At 41.0% G+C, this 17,899-nt stretch overlaps 1 protein-coding gene across 3 annotated transcripts in view; it reads right to left on the bottom strand.

The window, feature by feature from the left end:
- lrp8 (low density lipoprotein receptor-related protein 8, apolipoprotein e receptor) overlaps nucleotides 1-17,899 on the bottom strand; it is a 146,302-nt gene that overhangs the window by 60,766 nt on the left and 67,637 nt on the right. For all 3 annotated transcript variants that reach the window (XM_029500898.1, XM_029500899.1, XM_029500900.1), the window contains exon 3: nucleotides 12,138-12,260. In XM_029500898.1, coding sequence (XP_029356758.1) covers nucleotides 12,138-12,260 — 123 coding nt within the window. The remainder of the gene's footprint in view (nucleotides 1-12,137; nucleotides 12,261-17,899) is intronic.

The following is a 17,899-nucleotide window of genomic DNA, read 5'->3' as shown; positions in this document are numbered from 1 at the left end:
AGTGCATGCTTGAGAACAGTAAACTTTTATCGCTTGGCTACTCTGTGCTGTAAAAACAGGGCCAAGGCGTCCCTTGACTCAATATGCAAACATGTACTGGGTCAAACTGGTAGCTCAGGCTGCCCATATAAAGACCATATCCAATTTCAGACAATTTCATGCAAGGCAAATGACAATAACATGTCTCGAGCTTGTGTCTTTATTTTACGTTGCAGTGACATGGGTTTATCAGGTTTCACAGACCTTAAATAAAATTGAGAACACATATAGAGGACGGAGGCAGATGGATAAAAGGAGGGAATTAAAGGGGAGAAGGAGCAAGTTGTGTGGTCAGATATCGGTCACAAGCGATCGTTCAGTGTGATGAGGAGACAGAGGTGAGGCGCACGGGGCTGGAATCTGATCAAAATGGGGCTCGTTTTCACCTCAGGGCCTACAGATGCACACGCACTGGATGTGAGAATCTCATTTGATCAGTCCCTCATTCTGGCTTCAGACACTTGTTCAAATTCAACAAGAGAAAACAATAACATGCGAATAAAATGTGGATACAATATTGCATACAGCCAACCTCCCCAGCTCACTGTGTAATCCATTTGGCGATGTAGGATAGATTGCATCTTAATATAACAGAGATTTGGAGAAGAAACTCACAATGAATATATTGTTCTAATTTGAAAGTCTGCAATTTCATTCAAATAAGCGGAAGGCTTGTGGCAGGTGCGTATTAAATCTCGTTCAGGAATCGGAGTGCATGCAGTATGACCTAAATGCTTTTCTCTTGGAGCTGTAACCTTTATAAAAGAGAAGAGAAGACTATAGTAGACAAAGGACAGGAGGCGAGGGAGCCTTAAGCCCATAGAACACTAATATGCATCAATGATTCATACAAGAGGTGCGATGGTATGGATCAGCCAATTATTCAGCTTGTAGGAGATTTGCAAGTCTAATGATCTGATCGGTTGTAGTGGGTCATATCGTCATGGTGATGCTCATTAACCTCGTTCCAAGCAGTGGTCATATTCTCAAAGCCTTGTTAAGGTAAGTTCAGCTTTAAGTTCATACTTTCTTGTGTGTGTGTGTGTGTGGCTGATAGCAGTAAGCACTATTCTCAGGGTTAAGAGTGTGTGATATTTTTTAATTGTGGCTGGCATGCTGATTATTACACTTCCTCTGATACTTAACGGCTGTTTCCAGCAAACGTACCGCTTTTTTTAAAGGCTAAACGAAAAAGACAAGCAAACAATTTGTCAGTCTTCCTGTAGACAGACACCTTTGGGTTTTGGTTTGCAGTTTGGTGAAGCAAAAATCATTTGAGGAAAATATGAATGGTTAAAAAAAGAAAATTTGGAGGTTAGTATTAATAAAGTAATTACTTTCTGTTTAAATACTGCTGCTACTATCCAGGGCTTTGCTGCTCTCATTTGGTGCAGGCATATTGTTTGCTTAAAACATCACCTGACATGAGGCGACTCCGGTGGGTCAATGTGAGCTGTTGAGAAATGAAGAGAATTAACAAAATAAGTTAACCCTCGCTTGACATGGAAATTTTTATTCACAGGTCAGTGATAATAGTTTTTTGTGTTAAATCAGTCTTCTAAGCAGTGCGTTGCTCGCAATGCTCAGAGCGATGCGCCTCATCCTGTGCACTCAATTTATTGGCACAATTATTTCACGTGAGCTATTCTGGAGATGGAATAACAATATGTGTGTGTGTGTGTGTGTGTGTGTAAATATGTACAGAAAGCATAATAAGTGCATGCATGACTTAGAGTGGGTCTGTGTTCACATGTGTGTGTTTTATAAATGTAAGGATGGTTACATATATTTTTGTATGCATGACAGAGTGTGTATTCTTTTGTAGCTGTTTGTGTCAGGAAACATAATACATATCTGAATGCGTGAGTGTGTGAACATCTCCACACTGAACACAGAGAACTGGGGCATGTTTCGTGGCCATAAATGAGAAAGACTACGGGATGAGGGAAAAGTAAGACCAGAGAGATGCTCACGCTGTATTTTCTATTTTGGTAATAGCAATTGGTGCGAGAAATTCCAATGAAGAACAATCATTGCATCAATTCACCCAGGAGGCAGCGGGGCAGGATAGTGGCTAGCGCTGTTGCCTCACAACAAGAAGATTGTGGGTTTGATTCCTGGCCCTGTGGCCTTTCTGTTCAGAGTTTGCATGTTCTCTCCGTGTCTGAGTCTCTGTACGTTGGCCCTGCGATGGACTTGAGACCTGTACAAGATGTACTTTGGCCTCCCCCAGTGTCAGCTGGGATTGGCTCCAGCACCCCCCACGATTCAGTGAGTGAGTTTTAGGATGAGATAATAGCTGCTTTAATAGACTGACTTTTGAAACTGAATATAATTCTGTGGTGTGATTCTGAGGTACAGTATAGTCGGTTGACCCCTTGGCGCTGGAGGCAGAGTACGAGGTAAATTAGGACATGGAGACCAGGCCAAGGCTGACTGGCATCGATTATGGCCAAATTGCCAACTCCACCCTCCTCCTTGTCCTTCACATGTGAAATCCAATTTGTGGAGAGGGCGTATGTGGTTAATATCAGATTACATTTTAAATGAAGGTTAGTGTTGATTAGTGGCTTTCATCGGAACGCTGATCTTCAATTATTGTGGCCCTGATGTAAGGAAAGAGTAGGGGCGGGTGGAGGGGGATCAAAGTCAAAGAAAATACAAGAAAAATGTGATCAGAGAGAGCAGGTGCTGAGAAAGTGAGAGGCACGGCGACAAAACAAACAGAAGCAAATAAAAAGAAGGCAGTGGAGTAGATCTGAAAACAAGAAAACTGATTATTAGAATAGGGTTAATGCAGAAACAGACATGTTGGTGGGAATTATGTTACCAAAGGATTTTTTTTTTTTTTTTTTTTGGAAAAACCCCAGTGTGAATTTTGTACTGTACTGTCATTAGATCAGGAACTGTTGGATTAACATTGATACATCTCTTTGTAATTTCATTTGCACTCTTTGATAAATGACTCCATCTCCTCTGATCCATGTGAACATTATGTGGTTTTTAACAGCTCATATGGCGGTACAGCCAGTATATACATCACTTCAGGTGTATTAATTCTCTCTAAGTGGAGACATGGACAGTGATTGGAGCAGTAATGTGAATGAAGCAGAGGTAGGTCTCACAACATTACGATCTATTTGAAAGAAACTGGAGGGCAGCACGGTGGCGTAGTGGTTAGCGCTGACGCCAACACAATAAGGTCACAGGTTCGGGTTCCAGCTTGTTCTCCCTGCGCCTGCGTGGGTTTCCTCCGGCTGGTGACCTGTCCAGGGTGTACCCTGCCCTCACCCAGCTTCTCATGTCTGATACCTGGCATTTCTACATGTCAGCCATATACACAGAATGAATATTATGGATGGAAGCACAAGCCAGCTCACGTGACCGAGATTTCTTATGTGCTTCTTTAACGGTTCAGTTGGCTGCTGCAAGGTTAACCTGAAGATGCCCCTCCCCCTCTTTTTCTTTGCTTTCTTTCCGTCCCTCTCTCTCTTTCTTTGTCACTCCCTTGGCTGTGAGAGGGAGGGAAAAGGTGCTTGTTAAATGTGGAGCCATTAGGAGAGTCTAGACTGCGGGTCTGTCAGTGCCGTGGGGGGAAGAAATACAGCGCGACACCGCTCTCGTCGGAAATTGCCACTTTCTTCCAACAGGTTCTTTTAATGGTTGTTTCGCAGACGACACACTGGGCATTAAAAATACTGCCTGTGGCAAGTGCCATATCTCAACTAATGAGAGTGTACAGGAGAGGGAGGCAGAAAAAAGGAGAAGGGGAGTCGAAGTGTATATTTTGGGATGTGCGCTGTGTGGGGCTGAACTTGACAGCTAAACTCTGAGCTCATTTCCTCCAGGGCAGTTTATTCAAAGTCTGGGTCAGGACATAAAGGCAGGGATGGGAATATTAAAACTGGCAGCCAGATTATGGGGAGATCAAAGCTGACTTCTGGAAGCCTCTAAGTGGACTTTCCCACTGTTAGAAGACACACTTTTAGCTGTGTTATCTTTTAAAGTCAATGTGATAACAGCTGGGCTTAAGTCAAACTCTTAAACAATTGTAGGAATCTCAATCACAATAACACAATTTAGATTTAGTCTGTGGGTACAATTTCCTACAAAATTAATTTGGCCACAGAAAAACAAACATAGAGAATGAAAACAACACAGTCTGGGCATCATCCGGAGAGAATTTGATACAGAAGGTTTTTACCGATGTCTGCTTGCTTCAGTTGGATCAAATTTTGCAAGAGAAAGAAATAAACAGTGAAGTTATTTTAGATTTAACCATGCATCTGTTCATCTAACAGTGCTGGCCAATTAATGTTGGACCAGCATTTACTGCTGATCCCAGTGCCTTCTTCCTTTCTGCATCGTTTACATTGAAATAAACTGCCATTATGGCCCAACTGCGGATCTCACAGTCAACATTTCCACATACAGTGATGTCAACAACAAAATGAGAGATAGCTACTTTTCTTACAGGTGGGCTAGTGACCATCATACCATCAAGGTTTTCCAACTATGATGCCAAATAAGCTCCTGCATTGTTCTTCATCAAAATTACTGACTACCGATCAGTTGGAACTAGGCGAGAGCTCGGGTCACTAATTGAGCAAAGGAGTGGAATTGACAGAAAAATCATGTGACTCTGTTGCTGTGTTTGTTGTTTCCTTTGCTTGATTGCCGTTCCATGTAAACAACAACTGGAAACAGTTGTTTCAACTTCGCACAATAAGAACAGTTGCTTTCAGAGTTCTGATTTAAGTCAATCAGTCTTGATGTCAGGGAATTCGGGTTCAATTAATAAAAATAATAATTAAAAAAAAAACAAAAAACAGTTTTCCCATCATTAGCTCAACTGCATGTTTCTGCAGTGACAACTAAACTCATGTGCACACATACTGGATAAATTAACAGTGCATGAATTAGTTAGAGGTTGTTCAAAATGTTTACTACATATGCACTTTCTCTTCAAATTTTAATCTCAAAAAGCTCTACCTATAGTAGCTGGAAGTGAGTCATTAATGAACTGCACTACTGACACCATGAAACTTTCCCTGTGTAACTCTACGGGAGTTAGATTGCTATTGATCACTTATAGATTAATGTGTTTTTTTGTTTGTTTGTTTTTTTTTCAAGGTCTGCGTATTTCTCACAGGGTTTCTTCGGCTTAGCCATGGGGATGTCATTACTAGCAGCTAGCAGTGTTGTTAATATCTGTGTTATTTCGAGGTGCATATGTCGTGGTTAGGTTGCTAGTTTTTTAGCTTCTTCCTTAAGGGATCAATACACTAACTTAGTCCTGACATAAATCAACGGGAAGACATTTGTGGTTAATGAGATGCCAAAAGATACAGCAAGATAAGCAGTATAATGCACACAGGGACCTAGGATGATGAATTTAAATGTGAGGAGAGAGCGAGAGAGAGAGGAAGACAGTGGGGAAGAGCGAGACTGGGGGAGAGCGAAGGAGATGACCTTTTAATGTTTGTTTTTGTTTTCAGCAACTTCTAACGTGACATTAAGCACACTGTCAGATCTGTAGCTTCAATTATTTATGATCCAGATTTTGCGTGCACACCCACACACCTAGAAAACTACTAAGAAATATAACGGTGAACATTGTTTCATAAGACAAGATGGCTGGATGTGTAAAGCCTGACTATACTGGATTTATTTAACCCAGACTACAACATTACTTTAGGCAAACGCAGCACAGAGAACGTCATTCTTAACTTTCAAGTCAACGCAGTGTTGATTTATCTGCTTTTCTGTCATGTCCCACGGTTAGGGTTAGGGTGGAGGAGTGGAGCTAAAGTTTGGATATTTACACTAAAACAAACTCTCTTAATGCCGAACATGAACCAACCGAAACAGCCTGTCTCAAGTCATTTTGGAACTTGTGGTAGAATTTACAAGGAACTTATACATAATCCATCTAATATATTGTATACATCTCTGTTGTCAGAATGATGAAACTGCTGAGCATCAACCTTTAAAAGCTCAACATCCTTTGTATAAGGACATGAGTCCTTAATCCTTAAAGAAGAGGAAATTCACTGCCTTCACTTCCATGTTGGCGTCACCAAGCCAGTTGCATTGATCCCCCTGGTTCTCAGTGATTAAACCCATAATTCACAACTGAGCAGAGAAACAGTTTTTCCTTTCTTAAGTCTTAAGTTAAGTATTCATCCACTGATTGCAGTCATGATTGAAACAGACTGAAGCGGCTCCACACTGATAGCAGATTTTTATTAAATTGGCTGTTTAAATCTCACATAACTACACAGTGGACCAATGGAAGCTCTGAATAATTCAAACTAAGAATGGTCAGCATATATTTATGTATACATTTAAAATGCACATGTGCATGTGTGTGGTAGATTAGATAGATTACATTGCTATGCATCTGATTTAGAAAGAAATAGGGTACCGTTAGACTTAAATGTGTGTATCGCTGTTCCTATATTTTTGCAAATGTTTGAAGGAGTGTGCATTTGTGACGTGTGTGTCTTATAATACTGGAGTTATTGGGGATCTAGTGGACTAAAAGAGCAAGGGGGGAGGCACAGGTGATTTGGGGGGGGGGGGGGGGGGGGGGCACCTGGGAAATTATGCCTGGTGCTGGCACTGCCTCAAGCATGAAATTGAAGCCGTCCGACAACACAACTGACTGGATCCTTCCTGTTAGTTAATTCATTCATTCATCTTCTACCGCTGATCCATTTCCGGGTCACGGGGGGCTGCTGGAACCAATCCCAGCTCACTCTGGGCGAGGGCAGTCCATCACAGGGCCAACACACAGAGACAGACAGAGACCAACAACCACTCACACTACAGACAATTTAGAGTCACCCGTTGACCCAAACATGATGTCTTTGGAGGGTGGGAGGAAACCGGAGCACCCAGAGGAAACCCACACAGGCACGAGGAGAACATGCAAACTCCACACAGAAAGGCAATTGTCAAGGGCAGGAGTAGGGAGCTAAAAGTTCAAGCTTCTTTTTTAACTATCACCAAAGGACAGCTGGCCACACAGCAGCATAATGCTGCTGTTCTTATGGGGAGCATCAGCCCTCTGAAACTCAATGAATAAATGTTTCACACTCATACACACTCTATACTCATAACTCACTGTTTCATATAACCATAAATCTATAGATTGGGTCACACTGCTGTAAAGAGCTGCAAACCAGCAAGAACTAGATAAATAGATCAATAACAGCTAGACTTAACTGCAGTGGTGCTTTGAGCTATATTGTCATGTCTGCCTAATGCTTACTTATCATCTCAATTTAGTGTTTTGCACATTTAAATGGAAAAATACCCTGCTGGTTGTGCGCCATAAAAAGTTGTGGATCAATAAAGTCAAGAGGCTTTATTCCCTACAGGGCATGGCTGTTTGTATAAAGCATCAAGGCAATCCATAAAGGCTAAAGTATTTGAGTCTGAACTGAAGTGGCGAACTGTTAAATTGGCATTGTGATGGTGATAACAGTCCTAATTATAAACCTCATGCTATTATGACTGAAAAGCACCATAGCCTCCCTGCTAACGATGCTGTATAAATATTTAACTGGGCCAACAGTCGGGAAGTTTCAATACCTGTTGGACTAGGCAGGAGCAATCAAACTATCACCTGTCTTCCCATTGCCCCACTGCTATATTTTTGCCGTATGAAAAAGAAAGTGGAAAGGTCACCGTGGCTCCGTATGAATTCTCTAAATCACGACGAGCGGAAGTAGAAGAGAAGTCACACTTTGACGACCCACCCTGCTTTGACAGTTTGTGTCTTTAGATGAAAGAGTTTCATCAGGTACAGTGTTCAAATGCTGACTTCAAAAATCACAACATGCTGAACATCCAGCATTTGGTGACACATATGACTATGTCTGACATTGTTACATGTAAAATGTAAGTGGGAAAGGCGGCGAGCTCAGAGCCCCGCACTGACAGCTTTAAAGAATCAAGCTGCCATTTTCTCTTGTGATGAAAATAATAAATAAATGAAATATCTCTGCCATTAGCTAACATCAGCATCAAAGCTGGCTTTTCTCTTTTATCCCATAATGTAACTCTACTATGATGGGATTTGAGGTCACTTGGTTTAAAAAAAAATTATTGAAAGTCTCACTTGTGTTTTTCACAGTGAATTTGGGGTCTTTTCTTTTATCAGGATGCCTCCAATGTGAAATATGTTCTGAATACAAAATCCCCTCAGGATTCGCCAAAGAATACTAAGCTTAAACACTTAAATATACATGTTTAACATTTTGAAGTATGACTTGGACTGACAGGGAAGTTACATGTTGGCACAATATGTGTCAAACTGAGGTTAGCTGTCTGATGATGCAGTCCAAATAGTTTTTATCTATACAGGAACACTTGGATGGCGAAAGAGGACTCCCTTTAATCCTTTGAATGTAGATATGCGGCTGCAGAGCTGAAAATGTGAGCGCATAAAGGAGGAGTTTAAATAGCGCTTCAGAAGGTCTAATGGGCAGTGACTGTCACACTGGAGGAGCTTGCTGACGCTGACTTTGTAATGTCTGGACCCAGGGAAATCAGAGCTTTGATGTGTGATGCCCGGCCGGTGAAGACAGGCTCCTCACAGGATATCTATTCAAAGGTAACATGAAAACATACAGATGACCCTCTGGTGGTTGCGAATGCAACATTTAATTGTGTGTAGTTCCTTGGTGTGTACATATGGATGTTAATGGTTCAACAAACTAAAGACAAACTACAGCAACAAAGAAATTTAAAAAAAAAAAAAAAAAAAAAAAAAAAAAAGAAGGAAAAATTTTACCATTGATAGGAACATTTTAAAAATATGTTTTGTTGCCATCTTTTTGCACTTTTTCGGTACCTGGCTTTTTGCCTGGCTACATCCAGTCCAGTCCCAAAACTACCCCAGAGTTTCTGTCCATTTTGAATTGTCTTCTGGAACCTTTTTATTTCTGTTAAAGTTCTTAAACATGAGTCAGTTGCCAGCATACACTTGGGTGCTCCTGTTCGTGCAGATAGCACAGGGATGACGACTGCATGGGTGGTCTTAGTGCAATATTGTGTACGAATGGTGTGCCGACACACGCATTCATTCATGCATCAAGCGTCACTCATGTGATTAACCATTTTCCCCACAATCCCCTTAAGACCCAGATTCATTTTCAGATGTGTAATTACAGCTAGCTTCTGAAGAGCCACAGTGTGTGTGGTTTCAGAGGCATCGTCAGAGGTCCAAAGTTAATCAGCAGTCGACAAGAGGTCTGAAGGATCAGCCCATCGATTCCTTCCCAGGAAAAATCAATGAAATCAAAGACATTACTTAAACGGAACTCAGATCACAAAGTTTAGGTCGACATGTAGCGTGTCTCTTCCCTGACACATGAAGCAGGACATACAGAGGCTAACAGGATAGTTTGAAATACAGCAGAGAATAAAACAAAAACAAAACACTGGTCACATTAAATGAAGCACCATAAATTGGGCTGTGGCAAACGCAAGAGGTAGGCGAGGGATGGATGGTGGAGGTGAATCTAAATAGAAAGGGGAGAAACCTCATTAATGTAATTTCTATATAAACATGGCACGAAGAGCCAGTAAATTATACAATATGAGTGGGTGATTATAGGTTATATGGTGGCCCCCATTATCAAATGCAGATGTTTGGGAAGAATGTATTCCACACACTTGTTGTAAAAGGTTTCGCAAAGGCCTATTCCAGCTCTTTTGGCAGGTGTGAGGCAGCCAAACAGCTTTCCTGCGATCACTTTTGGTGAGCTACGATTTTTATTTATTTATTTATTTATTGTATTTTTTTTTTTTTTTTCATTTTAATTGTTTATACTAAGATAAGAAGATAAGCTAAGAGCTCATTATTACAGCTGTATTGGATATAAATGACTTTTAGAAAACTTACATTGATAGATTTTATTTGCTTGGATTATCAATAACGATTACATGAAATAGACGTACTTAATTATGACTAATATTAGGGTCATATAGAAGCAAATACAGATGTTCCATAATATTGAATAGCACATTGAGAGATAGTTATCTGTGTAGTAGTGTTCTTCAAGTGCACTCACTCCTGTTGCACACACACACACACACACGCAGCTGTGGGGATCAATGTGGCTGAGAAAGTTAGGGAAGCTCTCACAGCATCTGACCTTGATTACACATAATGAGACTTAACCAGAAGACCTCTAATTTGATGAAATGACTTACAGATCCACCTTGTGATGAATACTAAATACAAGGATTGACTGGCTTTACGCAAACACTTATGCTGCAGCACACGCTCTGGCGGTCTATGGCCATGTGCACGTATACACACACATGTCCCTGGCCCATCCCAATCAGACTCATTACTTTGAGAAACTTCAAAGGCCTTTTTGATCACCTCTTCAAAAATCATGTTAATACAAATTGCAAATAGAAGATGGCCTGTAGTCACAGCCATATGGAAAGCTGTGTGATTAGACAGAGTGGAAAGACCGACCTCCAGTAGTTCTGCTGTGTTCTGTGACTGATCTTTGGAAGGAACGTTGATTATGTGCAAAATTAAAATGTGAATCCATGTGGAACACTAGTGAATGTGTGTATGTGTGCATTCCCTCTTGTTTTAGTAGCTGGCCAGTTTCGGCTCTACTGATTTCTAATGAGAGCAGCTGAGAATCACATTCAAACTACAGTTAAACCCCGTTCAAACAATGTGCACTACTCAGTCATCTTCAATACTACAAATTAAAAAAAAATTAAAAAAAGAAACCTTTCTAAAACTTTTTACTAATCCTCAGAACCATGCACTCTTCCAGCTGCTTTAGTTTCTCATGCTAACCCTTTCTTACCATGAACCTGACACCTTAAGAAGAACGAAAACTAAAATATAAAAAAGTATGAAATTCACAAAGGCCTTAAGTGTCTGTACTTTTTTAAGATTACGCCTTAATAAGTACAAATGTGTGTATTTCTTTTAACTGATCATCTGACTAGCACTTTTTTGGCCCAGATTTTGAACTGATTTCATTCCATTTTATGTAATTCATTCATCTAAGGATACAAACTCTCAAAGAAGAGCTGCTCGTCTCTGTAATTTCTCTCTCACTTATATTTTTCTTTGCCTTATCTTTTACTTCCTCATTTCACACCATACAAACACAGACACGCTGTGTAAACCCCACTGCACCTCTTTGCAGTCCAACGCCTAATCTGTAAAGGCTGAGTTACATTTCTGACAAAATCCACTGATCGCAGCTGGCAGTGTTCTATTTCCATGATTGCAGCAGCCAGTGACCTCACCTCCTGGCAGCCTTATAGATACTGCAAGGGTGCAACAATGTTTTCAGGCATCCATATATTTTTCACAATCACACTAGTGCATACTAAGAAGGCATAGTTCAAAACACAAATAAGCTGTAAGCTTTTCATTCAACTCCTTTTATCAACATATCTTAAAATAAAGCAGATGAATAATGTCTGATCAGCAAAGACAGATATTTGCCACAGAGGTGTGTTAGTCCTACAGTGAGTGGCGGCAAAGCACAATAAGTATGAACTAACTGGTACTTGTTATTTTTATTAAGGAATATGGGATAAAACAAAAACATAAATGTGTGACCAATTTTGTAACTGCCATATTTTCAAATTATGCCCTCAGGAACAGCATGATGGAAACATACTTTTGTTCATTTGTATCCTTGATGATCCCACGTGTGGATATGTATGGAAGCTCTGCGCATGGTGGTGAAGCCATAAGAAGCAACAACGTTGGCACAGCGGGTGTAACGCCGCAAAACTAGAAACATAACCCTGAGAAACTTTTTACGTGCTTCCTGGTTTCAGAAAGGTTGTGTGCGTGTGTGCTGGAGTCGCACATTAAAACAGAAATTAGCGCACAAAGGAAATAAAGGGCAAAAACAATGATGGCATGCTGAGTTTTGTAGATCCATTTCATTTAAACTCATATGTATGTGTGTATGTGTGTTCTTGTTTGTGTTGACCTGCGTTTGTTCATGGTCTTCTATATCCCCGGTGTTATTTTTTTGTAAAAGTGTGGTGTTGTGTGTGTGTGTGTGCGCGTCCGGGCAGCTACTTACTGCAGATTGCATCAGCCTCGTCCGAACCGTCTGCACACTCTGGTTCTCCATCACAGCGCCACCTAGCAGGAACGCACTGTCCGTTCTTACAGGCGAAGTCTGTGGTTGCGCATGTCTTCTTTGCTGTGGGGAGAAGGGAGATATCAAAAGTTAAACCTTATGGAAATCTGAAGCAGCGACAGGCGCATTACAAGTGATACCTGAGTACAGCATGAGAACAAATTACTGTCGTAAGCACTAAGGAGGTATGTCAAAAATGTAATAATCCACTTGACAAAGGAAACAAGATTCGGCAACCACATTTCAAGTCAAGAGTGATTCCTAAACTCCAGCCTCAAACCAATTCTCCAGTGCCATTATAAGTTTACCTTCAGCACGCAATGTTTTGATGCAGCCTGTATCAGGGTGAAGCCTTGGTGGTGAGTTTAAGTGGAGCTAAGAGCAGATGCAGAAAACTTGAGGAAGAGTTTGACTAGATGGACCCTGTTGGCACCTGTTTATGAGGGTTGATGAGGTGGATCAGGGGCGTACAGTAAGTGAGATCACTGGGGGACCTTTTGTAGGTTTATTAGCCACCACTGGTGCATTACATTTTACTTGATAATGATCCAGCATGTATAGGGGGAGGGGAAAAAAAAAAAAAGACTCTAGTTGCACAGTTTCAGATTTACGGCTCAGTAAATGTACTTATGAAATGGGAATCATTCAGATTTACAGTATTGTCTGAAGGATAAATCTGGTAAAGGGCCCGTTTTACAGGTTGATGCTGCTATGGAGGAGAGGTAGTGCAGAATCGCCGAGCCCCTTTTCTGTGAGGACACGCGCTGACGTGTATTGACTGCTGCCTGGACTACACCTCATAGGTAATGCCCAACTTTAACTAACTTGCAATGCACCTTTGTAGCCCGGGCACAGCCTTTGCACAACTGGCTCTGGCTATGCGTAGCTGTTTCTTCGTAGCCCACGTGTGCAGTCACTTTCTCCAAGCAAGGGGAAAATTGAAGCACTTGAGTCTGTCACGGAGAGGGGCAAAAAAAAAAAATCCCTCTCCCTGACAGCAAGAGCCAGTGACCAAGAGAAAGCACTCGCCTGCCGTGTTAGCAATGCTTTGCCTCACCATGATGAAATATATACAGAAAGGGCACGCTGACAAATGGCAGGAAAGCGTGTGTGCGCGTGCGGGTATGTGTGTAACTGTGCGCGCGTGGTGGTGGAGTCATGATAATTTTCACCTGACGAGGATTGAGAGTAACTGTGACCGCTGCTGTTACTTCCTTCACGCGAGCCTTATGCTAAATCACCTTGTTGACCAGGTGAGGGCGAGGCTAGAACAAGGTGACTGTGAAAATGAATTGGGTGATTATCCCGTGCTCACTATCCTCCTGTCACCTGCGATCCCATTATTTCCTCGCAGTGGCACTTCAATGAAAGCATAAGATGAGATAAACGTCTAGTACGGGAGAGCGACAAATAAATCTGAAATCACGGAGGAACCTGGCCAGCTTGAAATATTGTCTCTCTGTAGCTTAGGTAGCAAATACATTAACGGTTTTATGAAACCAATAATGAAAATAGATGGACAGACAGAGGCGAGAAAGAAGCTCTGTAAATATGGGGCTGACAAATATCAGCAGCAGATTATACACAGTCTCTGCTCAAGAGTACAAAATCGATGTAGCATACGATGTTGTGTTAAACTCTAATGAAACTATTCCCTTAACTCAAACAGTGATTTGGTCAGAAATTGTTATTTTATTGAAATAATGTTTTGTGCTATTCAATTCAAAATCGAACCTCGATGATCACGCCTATCGTCTAACAAGTTCATCAGAACTTTATGTGTATTAAGCTACACAAAAACGAGTGCAGTTGTTGAATGAAACTGTGTGTTCTACTCCGTGTTATTCTACTTAGCAATAGAAAAGACAGTGATCTCATTAGCTTGTTTATATGTGTAGCCTTGGATGTCCAAAGGTGTGTGGTACAAGTGGGGACTATAATAATGAAATGCGTCCTAGAGGAAAGGGTAGAATCTCAGCTGTGTGCAGCACTGCTCTCTTTATGTATAACTCAAATTTATTTTTATGGATGATAATGTAGAGCAGATGGAAGAAAAGATAGAGATAACCACATATTTTCACACTCTGGGAGCGGGAAGAAAAAAAAAAGGGGAGCCTTAAGGAGATGAGTGAGATGGTTTTGAAGAAGGTATAGGTCTAGAATAATTGAAAAGCATGTACCTGGGGATTACAAAATAGTCAGAGCCAGAGACAAAGGTAAATAGAAAGAGGAGAGGCAAGAGGGAATAGGAGCAGAGAAATGAAAGTCAAGAACAAAAGATGCTGCCGAGGCGGAGTCTAGTGTAATGGCATCAGTCTTCACAAAGGGCCAAATAAATCCAGCATGTTAGCATAAATCCCATCTCTTCCTGTCCAACCTCCCTGTTTTCTCATCTGCCCCACTATCTCTGCCCACAATCTGACAACAGAGGCAGCTGCAGCCACATGAAGTGTATATATGGGCCGTGAAACTCACATGGCCACTGCAGATCCCAACAGACATCCGGCACCTTCCTATCCAATCTTAGCTCGAAGACCGTCTTCACTCAAAAGTACTAATTGTAACAATACAATTCACCTTAACTTCCTTTTACTCCAGGGTGCAAAAGGCAGTGGAGCTTTTTTTCCCCATGAGATAAAATAAAGCATGATTTTTATTAACCCTGGGACAAATCACATTTTACGAAAACACACACTCCTCCTCCAAAATGATCTATGTGGTAGGCACATTTTATTCATCGGTACGAAGAAGACGCCTCAAAACTTCATTATGATAACTTACATTAGTGAGAGTGCAGTCACAGGGTTTTGAATATTGAATGAAAGGTGAAACTTTTTTTTTTAAGAGAGGGAACGGTAATACGACTGGCAACCTGTCCAGGGTGTACCCCGCCTCTTGCCTGGAACGTTGGCTGGGATTGGCACCAGCACCCCGCGACCCGGAAACGGAAAAGCAGTAGAAGACGTATGTAAAGATCATACATCTCCCAAGTATGTGGACATTTGCATATCGGCCTCAAATAAATGCATGAAAAAAATATGCGTTCACAAAGACGTTTTTTCCAACTTCGTTCTTTTAAGAGATGCTGATGCACACACAAGCAGCTGCCATCCATTTACATTCTGATGCACCAGGACCTGTCATATATAAGTGCCATCCATATGGAACAGCCTGAATCTGCCTATGAGGTGTGCGAGTGATTGTGAAAGATCCAGGCACAAGGCACAGTCATATCATTTTATTTTTATCCTTCATTCCCCCCAAAAAAGTGATTAATATTCATGTGAAGGCTTGAAGCCAACTTTGTACACTTTTCCATCGGATCGTCAGATTCCCACATCCTATCCATCATCCTACTTTACTTGCATGTAGCCGAGGGAATTTTTTGTGTTTATATTGTGCAGTATAGCGATGTGACTTTCGCGAACGGGTCAAATATATTGAACGAGTCTCATAAATGAACGATGGGAACCAGGTGCAGCTGCGAGCCGTTCGTGTGCGACTTTCTTTTTATATGCAAATTGTTCACGCTGCCTTCATTTGACACGTGAATGGCTTATGACATCTTTGATTTTCTGGGTTGTCCACAGCACTCTCAATTCACGTGACTGCATCTATTTGCAGCTGTGTGAACTTGGGGGAGTGAGATATAAGTAGCTAGCATTGCCTGACTGGAGAAAAAAAATAAATAAATAAAAAAAAAATAACTGCAAAAATGCACAATGCAATATTTGACAGAAAAGCAACTCATTGGAGTCCGGGTCAACAAACAGTTTGCATCGCCACCCGACAGTAACAGCGTCAGATGTGAGAAAAGAACAGACTGACTCCGGCACTAATGAGAGTGACTCCCTCTCTGAAAGTCCCTCAACTAGTTCTGCCTCCACATCCAGCAGGGTAAGAAACCAGGCCGCTATTATTACTATTTCTTCAGCACCAGCAACCATAACGCTCCCTCAGACACCACTGGGCCCGTATCATTACCAGGCCATATATATATATACATACATACATACATACACACACACACACACACACACACACACACACACATATATATAGAGTAAATATTGGTGCGATGTGGAAGTATGCTTTATTTTGATCCAAATCTTACCTTATAATTGCTACCAGTGATTATTTCCTTGATAAAAATGATTTACCCCTGGTTGACTTCTAAAAAAGAAATAAATCAATAAATAAATATAAATAAATCAATAAATATAATGAGCCAGTCTTCTGAACAGCTCTTTGAAAGGAACGGCTCCTCAAGATCCGGCTCCCTTCAAAGAGCCATAAATCCAACCTTCAGTGCAGTTCTCTGCTTTGAAAAAAAGCAGATACACAATGGCATTTCTTTTTGCTAAGGTTGATTTTGTTAATATGCTCTACATCATTCTATGCACTTATTTGCGATCTTATTTTGATTCGCAAAATGGCCAACTGTTTTGCAAAAGGGCAAGCAATGTGTTCTTTCTGAATGTTCAATCATTATCGTTAAAATCAAGAGTTCTCTAATTTAATGTAGTGAGTGGGAGCCGCTGCTTCTTTCATTCATCAATCAGGGAAGAAAAAACACTTGATCTCATCGACATGTTGGAGTGAATTTAAAACTCTAAACTTTGCCCAGCTGTAAAATTTCGGTCTCTACATGAATACCAAACCCTTACATGCTCATGCTTGGTCAGACCATTGATATAATGCAGTGGAGTGGCCATGTGGGCGGCGCCACAAGGCAAGTTCAGGATTAAATGTGCTAGACACAGTGTTAATCTTTTGCTGACATTCAACTAATGTCACGCTCTGGAAAACACAATGATCAATAAGTGACTAAGATGACCTACTGATGTTCATATAACCTCCATCCAGAGACACACACTCACACGCAAATCATGCTGGACACCTCTTAGGATTCTTTCCCACGTATTCCTGACTACGATACTTGAGAGACTATTGCTTTGACCTGGGAACAGGTGAGAGTCAGCGCCTCCCTCCTAATCATTCAATTTACACACACACACACACACACACACACACACAGATTGAAAGGGAAATGGAAATAAATCTAACAGCATAATGATTGCAAAAGGAACTGTCACCTGTAATTAGGATCTGTTGACTGCAGCTCATGAGATGCCAATGTGGTCTGACAACAATAGCCTCAAGCAGACAATTATGTTGTAGAGAGAATATTAACCAACAACACAGTCACAAAAAAATCTTTTAATCTGGTATTTTTAAATCAGGTAGGGATAAAAAAAAAAAAAAAAAACCTTTTGAACCAACAAATTCAGACTATTTTCAAGAGGGAGACATAAGTGAGAAATGACATGATAACTTTGGTTAATTTTCATTTTGGCAATTTGATTTCAGATGAAATACAAACTATTTTTATCTTGCTCTTTGAAAGAATATTATCAACTGTTTATTCACTAGCAAAAACAAAAGGGTGTCCCCAGACTGATAATAGATATGTTTGCTGGAACAACAGACGGCAGCTGTTTATGTGCTGTGCACCTCTGAGCAGCTTTATGCAACTCATTGAAAAGCACCATCAGTAAATGCTTCCATGGTCTACTACGTAGTTCCCTATTGACAACCTCTCAACTCTGCTTCCGTCACACCAAAGTATTTGTGTGAATGGGATTGTATCGCAAAAAAAAAGTCAAAAAAATTTGAGCGAAAAGCAGTAAAAATCAGGCCCT

Source organism: Echeneis naucrates, chromosome 4 (genome assembly GCF_900963305.1).
Source record: "Echeneis naucrates chromosome 4, fEcheNa1.1, whole genome shotgun sequence".
NCBI lineage: Eukaryota > Metazoa > Chordata > Actinopteri > Carangiformes > Echeneidae > Echeneis > Echeneis naucrates.
Note: the sequence above shows the minus strand (reverse complement) of the source record. Positions and strands in the feature narration are given on the sequence as shown.